The 11267-nt window shown below is 51.4% G+C and overlaps 2 protein-coding genes across 2 annotated transcripts; both read right to left on the bottom strand.

Annotated features, from left to right (window-relative positions):
• Positions 1–1823: 1823 nt before the first annotated feature.
• MONBRDRAFT_25501 (uncharacterized protein) lies at positions 1824–2533 on the bottom strand (the record flags this gene model as incomplete). The annotated part of the gene is made up of 2 exons (XM_001745774.1): positions 1824–2259; positions 2505–2533. 2 exons carry the CDS (start codon positions 2531–2533, stop codon positions 1824–1826), a joined length of 465 nt encoding a protein of 154 aa, XP_001745826.1.
• A 6698-nt stretch (positions 2534–9231) lies between these two features.
• MONBRDRAFT_25499 (uncharacterized protein) lies at positions 9232–11229 on the bottom strand (the record flags this gene model as incomplete). Its single annotated transcript, XM_001745773.1, has 9 exons — positions 9232–9358; positions 9439–9542; positions 9636–9769; positions 9863–9940; positions 10143–10280; positions 10393–10495; positions 10614–10782; positions 10864–11122; positions 11160–11229. The coding sequence occupies 9 exons, from the start codon at positions 11227–11229 to the stop codon at positions 9232–9234; spliced, it is 1182 nt and encodes a 393-aa protein (XP_001745825.1).
• Positions 11230–11267: the final 38 nt, after the last annotated feature.

Below are 11267 nucleotides of genomic sequence, written 5' to 3'. Positions count from 1 at the left end.
CTTTCACGAGCACAACGTCATCCAAGGACTAGATCACCTTCCAGCTCACATCAAGCCCCTCGACCTTCGTGTTGTCTTTGCTCGCAAGCATGACGGCACCTTCAAGGCACGCATTGTGGCCAAAGGTTTCAAGCAGCTCTATGGCATCGACTACAACGAAACCTACTCGCCCACTGCCAATATGGTGACCATTCGTACCCTCATTGCTCTTGCTGTCGACTATGGCTTCATCATCCACCAGATGGATGTCAAGACTGCCTTTCTCAACGCTCCACTCGAGGAGGACATTTACATCACCGTGCCCAAAGGTCTTGAGCAGTACTTCAATGGCTACACTCATGGCAAGCTCAACCGCGCTGTCTATGGCCTCAAGCAAGCTTCACGTGCTTGGTACCAGATGCTCGACCACCAGCTGTGCACGGAGATGAAGTTTACTCGCTGCCTCAAGGACCGATGTGTTTATTTTCTCAACAATGGCCGCGATGCCATTTGGATCGCCGTCTATGTCGATGACCTCCTGATGTTTGCCAGTAGCAGCCTCATCCTCGATCAGACCAAGGCTCTCCTTCAGCAAAAGTTTACCATGACTGACCTTGGTGAGATTGAGACTTATCTGGGCATGGAGTTTGCACGCAACGGTGATACCATGACCATCAAGCAGACAAAGTACATCGACGATATCTTGGCTACTTTTCACATGACCGATGCCAAGCCCGCGCCGATGCCATTGAGTCCAGGCATTTGCCTCGACAAGGGGAGTATCGACATTGACCCGTCGATCCCTTACCGTGAGCTCTTGTTACCTCATGACTCACACTCGCCCTGACATTGCCACCGCTGTCAGCATGCTGGGCTCCTTTGCCAGCTGCTACACCGTAGAGCATTGGAACGCTGCCAAGCACCTGCTCCGCTATGTCAAGGGCACGAAGGACCTTGGTCTGACTTATCGGTCTGGCCAGCACCTTCGCCTCACGACCTACACTGATGCGAGCTTTGCTCAAGAAACTGGTCGTAAGTCTCGTGAAGGCTGCATTGTCTACCTCGCTGGTGGACCCGTGCAGTGGCGCTCCAAGCTGCAGACGGTCACTGCCACGTCTACTGCTGAAGCCGAGTTTATGGCTGCTTACTCTGCGGCCAGCGAGACTATGTTTGTTGATCATTTGGTTCGTGAACTCTCACACGCCGTCTTCAAGCCCGTGTTGTTCAGTGACAACCAGGCGGCGATCCACATGATTACAAACGGAGCCAACTCTCCGGGCTCCAAGCACATTGCTGTCAAGTATCGCTTTGTGCATATAATAAATTAGGTGTTTGAACCCCAGAGCTGAAAGCAAAGCTGTGCAACCCCGACATCAAAATCACTACGTCAGGCAAACAACACGGAGAACAGGACAATTTCATCGGCTTCTATCATGCCAAGAAGTACAAGCGCAAAGAATCACGCGCAAGGAAACAAAAATCGTAAAAAACGACCAAGTATAACCGGAGATACGGCCATTTTAAACACAAGACACCCAAAAAGGCAGTCACACATCACAAGTACAAGCCATCACAGCACGATCACACAAAGAACACCACGGCACACTCACATCCAACGAGACACAACGTCGGATTGAGAAAACAACCGACCACAGAAGACAAAAACATCATGCAAAGGACCTTACAAAAATTCAGCAAAAATACCACACAAATACAGCAGAAATTAAAGCAAAATTACAAGAAAATTTACAAGTCAAACCATCAAAAGACACAACGAGAACCACCTAGGGAGCGACTGGTGCACAAAGGGATCCCCACAGAGGGACCCCCGAGACGGTGCCGACCTACGACGAGCGTAGGCAGACACCGCCAAAGTGCCGCTGGATGTGGTCAGCGTTCATCTGATGGACCAGCGCCGCAAAGCGACCCTTCCACCGAGGAACAAAGGCCTCATCCAGCCCCGGCTGGTACACACCACGGGCCTCGGCGCAGCGGGCGAGCTGACCAAGCAGATCCACAAAGGAGGAGGCGAACCCACCGGTTGTCGTCATCGCCGCAGGGACGATCAGAGTTTTTCCATGGTTGAAACCGGTGTAGTAGTCGCGCTTATCCTTTTCGGCTCGGCGAAGGGCAGCGCCCACCTTGATGCAGGCTTGCGAGGTGGTCGGGGGTTGGGCCGTGCGCACAGTCACGTCAATGCCCAGGTCGGGCAGAGCTGGGCCCAAGGCACCGCCGGGAAAGGGGTTGCGGCAGTGCACAAAGGAAAAATCAAAGGAATTACTTAAGCCACGAGTCAACGAATGAATTATCCTCAAAGTGTGGTTTCAGGGTGTGTGAAGCTTCACACACCCGGGGGGACTTTATCATATGATATCCACGTTCCTATGGCCCCCCGCTTCCGCACTTCATCTCGTAGAAACTCTGTCTTGGAGTGGCACGGCTAGGCTATCAGCTGCTAGCCTCGCACATTTTCTGCTGTTGTGTTTGACTTTGCCCAAGCAGCGCATTATAGCTTTTACACGCACGTCGATGAAAAAAGTCTTCCGACAACCATACGGTATTCACAGATATACACTGTGAGCGGCAAATCCTTTCGTTCACGGATTCGAACACTTCCACCGCTTTTATACACACCCACCGTCAGTTACGAAGGCCCTCCTTGCTTGCAATTCCCAGAGGTACGACTCCATTCACTGACGAACGTACATCTTCACGCGCCCCTACGCACGCACTGATGCACACACACCTTACACTACACAGCTCTGGAAGCGTGCCTTCCGTAAGAAAGCATGAGTAAGCCTTGCACGCATCATTTACTTCGCAAATTCTTGACAGAGACTGACTTGTGACCATAGTTATCTCTTCTTATCATAATATAACACTGACGGGCAAAAGTCGCACTTTCCCTGTACATTGGTATTAACGGTGCAACTGGTCGGGTAACTGTCAATGCTTGCTGGCCACAACTTGCCGACCGCAGTTGGCTCAATTGAGCTCGAGATACTCAGCAACAAAATCTTCAAAATCAAAAACAAAACTACCTCGCTCAATCTGGACATCTCTCAAATCCCTTTGAAAACATTTCTTCAACACTTCCGCGCTTCCTCACAACCCAAAAATGACCTCCACACGCTGTAGAGACTCAACCATCAAGGCTGTCGTATCGACATGAATCATAAGTGGCAGGCTTCCCGGCGTGTGAAGGTCTACTTAGAATTGCGAAGAGGTGTGTAGTGTTGAGGCTTGCTTTCAGAGAGAGCTTTTGAAGAGAGTGACAAGAGTGTTCCAGGAAGTTCTAGATTGGTTCAGGTAAAGCCTGATGCTCAAAACCATGATGCCTTGCAATTGGCAGCAACAAGCCATGGACGCTTTTTTTTAAACTGAAGTCTAACGACATCAATAGCGAATCATCTTCAGATCTATCTCAACGGCTTCCAACCACTGATGCGGAAGTGGTTGTGACTTGAGTTCTTTGTGCCAATTGTCCAGCAGTTGCACCTGCATGTACCCATGACAAAAAAAAAAAGGCGGCAAACCGAAAACAGTATGAGCAACTTTGGTGACGGCACTGAAAAATATTTCTTGGCCATGCTCACCAAGTTTCCATATACGGCTTGCTTTTGATGACTTATACGACAAAAGGCTCTGCTCCCCAGAAACTGAACTTGAGCTCTTGATAGTGCAAAGCGGACATCGCCCAAACTTTTGCACCTACCGAAAACCCCAGATGAGAACACCCGAACGCCCTTGAAGTTCTGATCATCACAAAACCTGTACCTGCTATTGCAGAAGCGATAAAAGTGCGCGATGCCATCTTGGATACATTGCAAAAATGGTTCAGGCCGTGAACAAGGACGCTGGTGCTTTAGGAGACTCCGAACCAAGCAGTGGAACTTCATGGCAGCTATCAGTAACATCTGAGATTCATTGCATGCATGGTGAGAGACTGAAAAAAGATCAGCTGGTCAATGTCATTAGCCGCTGCACTGCACTGACAGCCACTCACTTGATATACATTGCTCGCGACGATCTCAAGACTGTTGATGCGATGATCGAGCAAAACTGGATGACATTTGGTTTCGAGGTATGTCAAAAGCTTGTTGCGAATATCCTCCAGCTTCCAAAGGCAGCTTCAAGAAAGGCCGGCGATTAGCTAGCGAAACCCAACTGGCAACACTCTTTATGTTCGTTCAAGAAGCCCCACACACCGATTGAGAGCAAGTTGGTCGGTTAGCGGTAGCTTGCTCAGCTTATCAATGTTGCTTTTCACTTGCAATGTTGACGTGCAAAGCAGCAAGCCGCACCAGGGCATCCAGGTCGTAGCACAAGCCTGAGAAGATCGTGTCAGTACCCAAATGAGTCAAATGAGTCATAAGTCCACAATCGCAGATGACTCACTTCAGATGTTTTCTGCACCATAAAGCCAGGCTGGGAGGCCAGGCCGCTCTGCGCGTTGTCTGAACCATCTCGCCGGATATGGCCGCCTGTGGCGTGCTCATTGTCAGCTTGTGTGTCACACTCGCGCTGTATAGTGCCAGGTAAGCTAACGGAAGGCCCTGTACCACTCAGCCATTCCTTGGCGAGACCCACACCACTCCATGAGAGCAGAGTTGGTGGCCCAGCAAGCGAGCCCGTTCGAGCTTGTGGAGCAGGCAGGTCAGAGGAAGCCGATGCAGACGCAGCGCCGCGCAATGACGCTTGCGATCGACGAGCCAACTCTCGCGGGTCAAAGTTGACCTACGAGCAGACACAACGTAAGGCTCCGGAGCAATGCTGGTTGCATGGCTGATTTTCTTCTTACTTGGGTTTTACCATCATTGATGCTGCAGCCATACGATGCGATGCCTGTGCGCATAATCTCGAGGAATCGGAGGGCAACTTCCTCAGATTCGGTGACAAGTAAAAAGTCATCGACCTGAGGCCATAAAAAACGAGTGGATTAATTGCTTGCAAGTGATGAGTTGACACATTTGCACCTGCCATCAAACTTACCATGCGAGAAAGTAACGAGTTTTCTCCTGCGCAAAAGCCTAGCCAGCGGCGCTCAAGGTCACCATAAAAGTAGTTGCAAAACATGGTGGACAGAACAGAGCCTTGAGAAATGCCTTCTGTTTGTCGGTAGTAGGTGGAGCCGACTTTAATGATGTTGTGGAATAAGTGAGCTCGGATCACATCGAGGAGCTCTTTTCGATCACAGTACGAGTATGTAGCTTGATCGATCACAACTGCATTATGCAAGCCATCCTCGCACATCTGCGTACGGAAGATGCATAGCATCAGAAGAGCAGACCGTGACCAAAGCATTACTTTGTTTCCAAAAAAACACACCTCTTCCAACAGACTACCAAAATCAGGAGCTTGCTCGCCTGCCGATGCCGTGTGGACAAAATGCTGTTCAAAGTGTTACTTTGTTAGTGACAGCCATCGACCGATTGATTTTGAGAGTTGCGCCTGCCTCGAATTTGAACCCTCACCTTACGCAACCGGCCACTCGCTTGAATGATGCGAGCGTGCTTATGCAGCAAGTAGGTTGTCTCTTGAAGTGCATCTTGTACAATGTCGAAAAGTTTATCCTGAACGGGCGAGGGGTAAGCATAGAGCCCAGAGGCGACGGTTGAACGGATGAAAAGTGACATGACAACGCACCTGTTTAATGGAATCAAAACAATTTTCCACATCCATGGACACAACATGAAGATGTTGTCGAACTCGGAGCCGCAGATCTTCTGCATCGCGTACACCCTCTGGGAGTGGCCACGAGGCAGCGAAACAAATGTCAAATTGTGTCCAAGCATCAGCCAGGATGCACCATCGCTGATTGCCACTCATGATTCCAACCTGCAGAGGCGCGCTTGCGAAGTGCGAACGCAGTTAGACGCTGATAGACGTCGTCCAGGCCAAAGACCGAGCAGCCGAGCGGGTCAGCGTGCCTGCAAAACCCGAATACACCCACGAAAAATTTTAGAGCCTTACAAAAGCGGTAGCCGGTGGGCGATCCGTGATGTGCGGGAGGTGGGCAACGTGGTTCTCTCACCGCTTGCGCTCAAATGTTAAAGCTCGAAAGGGAGCTGAAAGCAAGGCGTTGATGGATGTGCGAGGGTGATTGTTGCTTCTTGCACTGCTGAAACCACCATTTGGACGACCAAGATTGACAATAAACCGCATGGTGTTGGGTTTGGGCAAAAGACGCAGAAAGCTAAAGCCCAGGCTATGGTGCTGTAAATCTTCACGGAGCTCTGCCACGTCTGTATAGGCCTTGAACGTTGACCTATTGTCCCATGCGTGCCATTAGCAAGATTTGACATGCTCATTGCCTTGTGCCTTGCGAGGTGTGGGTGATCTTCTTGGCCAACAAGCTCACATGAGACGAGGGGATTTGGTAGCCAGCTGCTCCAAGCGGCGCCAGACGCGCTTGTCAAAGTATCGTACAGAGACACCGAGATGACTGGTTTCGGTGACGTAGTAGATGGCACGCACAAGCTCTGGCACAAGTTGTTCCATCAACCATACAAGCCAAACACGTGTCCTGGCTTGTCCTTGCTGATTCTGACCGAAGATGGAGATGTCACCCAATGCCAGACCATGTAAAAAATACTCGCGCGTCATGGCGGCGTGCCTAGTCAAGGCTAACCAGGTGGATATCTATTAAATCAAGCCAATTAAATGTCGCGAGTACGTCAACGGTAGAGCAGCAAACTCTGGTCAGCTACTAGCGAATGTAAGGCAGCGAGCTGGCATGAGCCTTTGCTTGAGGACGGGATGATGACAATTAACCTTGCGTGTGACTTGATTGAAAAAGGTGCATGGTTGACGGAGTGGCGGAGGAAGAAGCCGTTGTAGGACTTGGGCAATGACAGCAGCGACTTGGTGTCGTGAGGATTCGAGCGTCACGAGTTGAGCATGGTCCATGTGGTGCCATTGTACAGTTTCTGAAGTTGCCTTTGCATTTGAGCAATGGTGCAAATGAGAAATTGGCAAAAGGTGATCAGGTTGGCGTTTTACAGGAAGAAAGATATTTATTTTTCGTGGAGGGTAAGGGGAGGTGGGGGTGGGCGGGTTCTCACTGCCAAGCCAGTCTGGGTATCAAAATTGATTTCGTCCAACTGGTCGTCCAAGTGGGAACTTTCTTCTTGGCGCATCTGATGTTGAAGAGCTGTGCGGTGAATGGCATTCACGCGCGAGGCGATCTCGCTTAGCTGTGACTGCGAGTGCAGCTAATGGAGGGCAGACAACAAGTGGCAGTAGGAGTAGAAGGACCAGCAGCAATGAGAGCAAAAAGTGGAGACTTTGTGCTGGCGATTGCCGAGCTATGTGACAGGCATCAGGTCGGTGCCACTTGGAGCTGGACCAACTTGTTGAGTGTTGTGCAAGAGTTGGCGAAAGATGGGAATTAAAGTGGCTTCAAGTTTCCCATTTGGCTTTAAAGTGCTGCCGAAAATACTGGCGAGCAGTTTTCGAGCTCCCTCTCGTGAAGATGGTGTCTACAAGACAAAACAAAGTGAGGGCTTGGCAATTCCAGCTGGTTGCCTCATGCTCTGGTGCAAGTTCTACGAGACATACGCGAAGCAGAACAAAACTAGGTCGGATAGCCTGTTTCAAGTCGAGGGCGTAAAACATGCGTTCTCGCAGCAGGGGCAGGTCGCCGGGGGCTCTTTCAAGCCGAGGTGCGGTGGGGGAAGTTGTCTGCTTGAGCAAATTTTGCTTTGGGCGCTTGGCAGGTGGTGTGACGTTTGAGACGCGATGAGATGCGGATTTGCGAGCAAGCTGGCGGTGCTTAATGTGCAACGTTAAGGGCGGGCCTGCAATCTGACGACGAGGGGGAGATGTGATCAAGGATCGCGATCAGAGTAGAAGACGAACGCTTTTGACAGAGGGGCGATAAAAAAAAAGCAAGTGCGTGCATACTTGAATGCAGCATCCTGCCGTCGTGTTCTGGAACACATAGCAGTGGCTCAGAAGTGCGACCAAAGCAACGTCGCCGCAAACTTGAAGTAGGTGGCGCCAATGATTCGATGCCAGAATCGTGTTGTGGCTCGTGTTTGGGTAAAAACACTGAGAAGAGAACATGTGAGGGTGTGTGCATTCGCGTGTGGAAACAATTTTGGCTTTCTCTCTCTCGGATCTCTCGGATCTAGGTTCTGGCTCACCTGGATTGCCGGAAGCCCTTGCACGGTACCTTCGCTGGCATCTTGACGAGAGCAACGATATCCACGGACCAACACGTTATCACTCGCGTTTTGATGGACAAGAACTTCTGTTAATATGCAATGGGATGAGCAAGTGTGAAAGGAAGCAGGCACAAGGAACAGGGCGCATGCCTGAGCCTTGATGCTCACCGTAGACGGCACGTTTGAGAACAGATTGAAGGCCTTCGGGATGATGGTTGCTACCCTGCAGCAAAGCAGCCTCTAGTTGCCACGGTTGATCCGCTGGCAATGGGCCGAACCACAGTGTTAGTGTTTAAAAATGCAGGATCAACAGCACTCGAGCTCGGCAGAGGGGAACAATCATGTAGACTTTCGAGGTGTGCGGTTGGTGCGCAGGTCCTTGAAGCAAAGAAAAAGTTTGTGCGGAGCATGTGGACATACGTTGGAGAGGTGCCACCAGAACTTGCTCGAGCAGCGGGTTGCGATCCGTGGCAAGGGCCCGGACTTGCTCCTGCAGAACGAATGGCATCGAGGGATGAGCGTCAAGCCAAGCGAAGCAGGACCTGCAAAACCGCAAAACGTTGACCATGCTCAGACGCACTTTGGTTCCAAAAGCATCAGGAAGCACTTCCCGCAACCGCCGAAGCTCCGGCAGCGCACTCCGTAAGACTTCCATCCCATCATGTCCTCCCTGCACTCCATCTACGCTTTATGCCCGACTGATCACCATCGCCGCCATCGCCGCCATCGTTCCGTCGTCGTTTGGTCGGTCGAGATGATGAGATACACGCGCGAAGGAAGATGCAGAGAAAATACGACTTGTTGAATAAACCATTACAAAAGAAGCTTTATTTAGTGTATGAAATGTTTGATAAAATGCAGCCGACAAGTGGGGAAAGAAGTCTGACATTCGACCGTTACGCTTGATGTGTGTGTGTGTGTGTGTGTGTGTGTGGGCGCGCGTTGAGACACTCACTCGTCCATCGATCTGCGCCTGCTGACTCGTCACCGACTGTTTGGGTGGCTTGGGCTCGTTTCATTGTCGTGTGTGTGACCAAGCTCAAGAAATATTCGCTGTATAAACTGATGGGGCAAGACGCACTGGCTATGCGGCGGGCGTGCGGGGCAGGGCATAGGTTTGCAGGATGGACAAGAGCTCAGCGACCGCAGGTTTGGGTTGCAGATTCTTGTCAAAGGGCAGGGGGTATGTGTCTTGATCCAGCCAAGTGTATCTGTGCACCATGGTGGCCACGAGTTGTGTGAGCATCCTTTCGAGCTTTAATCTGGGAAAATAACTCTGTCTGAAGCGTACTTGTCTGTAAAGCCCCATGTTTCAAAGGAGCGGCAATTGTCGTTGTCCAAACAGGCCTTGAGCATGCCACCGTAGATGGCTGCTTGTTGCTCAAGGCCTTGGGTCTGAGATGAATTTTTGAATTTGAGAAGGCGAGCGCGGGGTGAAGCACGTGTTTGCATTGTCGTGTCGTGAGGCCATGCGCAGCGTGGACATACGGTGTTGCACGTGGGGCACTTGACATCCATCTCAGTAATGTGGACTTCCAGACCCAAATCGCCGAGGGCTTTGATGTTGGCGCTCACACTGTCAAAGCTTGGGTAGTAGCCGGTGCTGACGTGCATTTGCAACCCTATCATGTGTTGCATCGACGAGATGGCGACGGCAGTGAGGCTGGGCCGATGGTCAGCGGCGTGGCCGAGCAGCAATGTATTATGAGGCCCACCGATGCCATCAATGCGAATGTTTTTCTGTTGCAGGTTTTTGACCAGTTGGATCACCCGACTCGCTTTGGCACCCGTGCCTAAAGGTTGCAGGGCGCATTGAGGTTGCGGAAGAAAAAGAAGCGGGAGAAAAAGCACCAAAGGGGAGCAAGGTTGGAGAGGTGAACAAGCTCGGGGAAAGAAAAGGTTCAATCGCGCCGCGGCATTTGTGCTCTTGAAAGAGGGTTACGGCATTGTAAGAGACACAGGCACAGCATCTCGGCGTCAAACAGGCAGAATGACCTTCAGCGCCATAATCGTTGTAGAACAGCTTGATCGAGGATGGGGCCGCGGCATGGGCTTCAGCAAAAGCCTTGTAAACATAGTCTTCCACGGCTGGATACCAGGGATCTGCTGCCTTGAACAGCGTACTGCTGTTGTCTATTTGAAGGCGGCACGGTTGAGAGCTCCAAAGAAGAATCGAGAGATGGCTGGTTGGTTGCGGAACGATTTGGAAAAAAAAAAAAAAAAAAAAAAAACCTTGATCACAAACCTGAATCATCGGCAATGGCTTCGTTGACCACATCCCAACAGTAAGGGCGCTTGCCGACATCGGCCACGACGTGCTGAATATGGGTGCCTTCAAGCGTGCTCAGCTGATTTAACATGTAAATACCAAACAGGAACAGCAACACGGCGTTGGCGCATGGAGAATACACAGTGAAGGACAATGAGGAGTCAAAAGTTGGAGGGCGGTGCGAGGATGGAACCTACATTAGCAGGTGAGTAGGAGCCATTAACGAGCCAGTCGGGGTTGGAACGGCCCCAGATGAGATTGTGCGCCCGAAAGGTCATGCCATGTTCGTGGGCAAAGTTGAGCACCGAAGTACAATCGGATACATTGAACGAGCCTGGCTGGCCCTCGGTTGCCGCAAATTTGCAGCTACAAGCACCGAGGTGAAAGGGGCGTGTGAATTTTAATGCCAGCTGGACCCAGATGCAGTTGGAATGGCAAGCCGATCACCTGTTTTCGGCGGTTCCGAGGTTATACTGTGCTGCGGCCAGGCGGGCATAGGCGGCGTCCTTTTGCAAATCCCAGTAGTTGATGGCCGATCCCACGAAGATGCCACGGCGGGCAGCGGCGTCCCGCAGCGTCTCGTTGATCGGGGGCGTGGCCAGCGTCTTGAAATAAGGCGTCTGCATTGATATGAAAAGGAGAATCATACGCCACGCGTAAGGATTGTTGGGTCCAACGCCCAAATGGTGACGCGGGTAGCGGACAGCTGTGCCGGGGCGGGATCAAGATCAAGGCCCACTGACCAGCGTCGCCCTCTGCAAAGGGTAGAGTTGGGCGGGATCGGGAATGGCGGTCGACGCCGATGATGCCCATGCCGTCAACGCCACCCACAACACCCCAACCCCAGCCCA

This window comes from Monosiga brevicollis, genomic scaffold (genome assembly GCF_000002865.3).
Source record: "Monosiga brevicollis MX1 MONBRscaffold_10 genomic scaffold, whole genome shotgun sequence".
Lineage (NCBI taxonomy): Eukaryota > Choanoflagellata > Craspedida > Salpingoecidae > Monosiga > Monosiga brevicollis.
The sequence above is the reverse complement of the archived record's forward strand: the minus strand, read 5'-3'. Positions and strand labels throughout refer to the sequence as shown.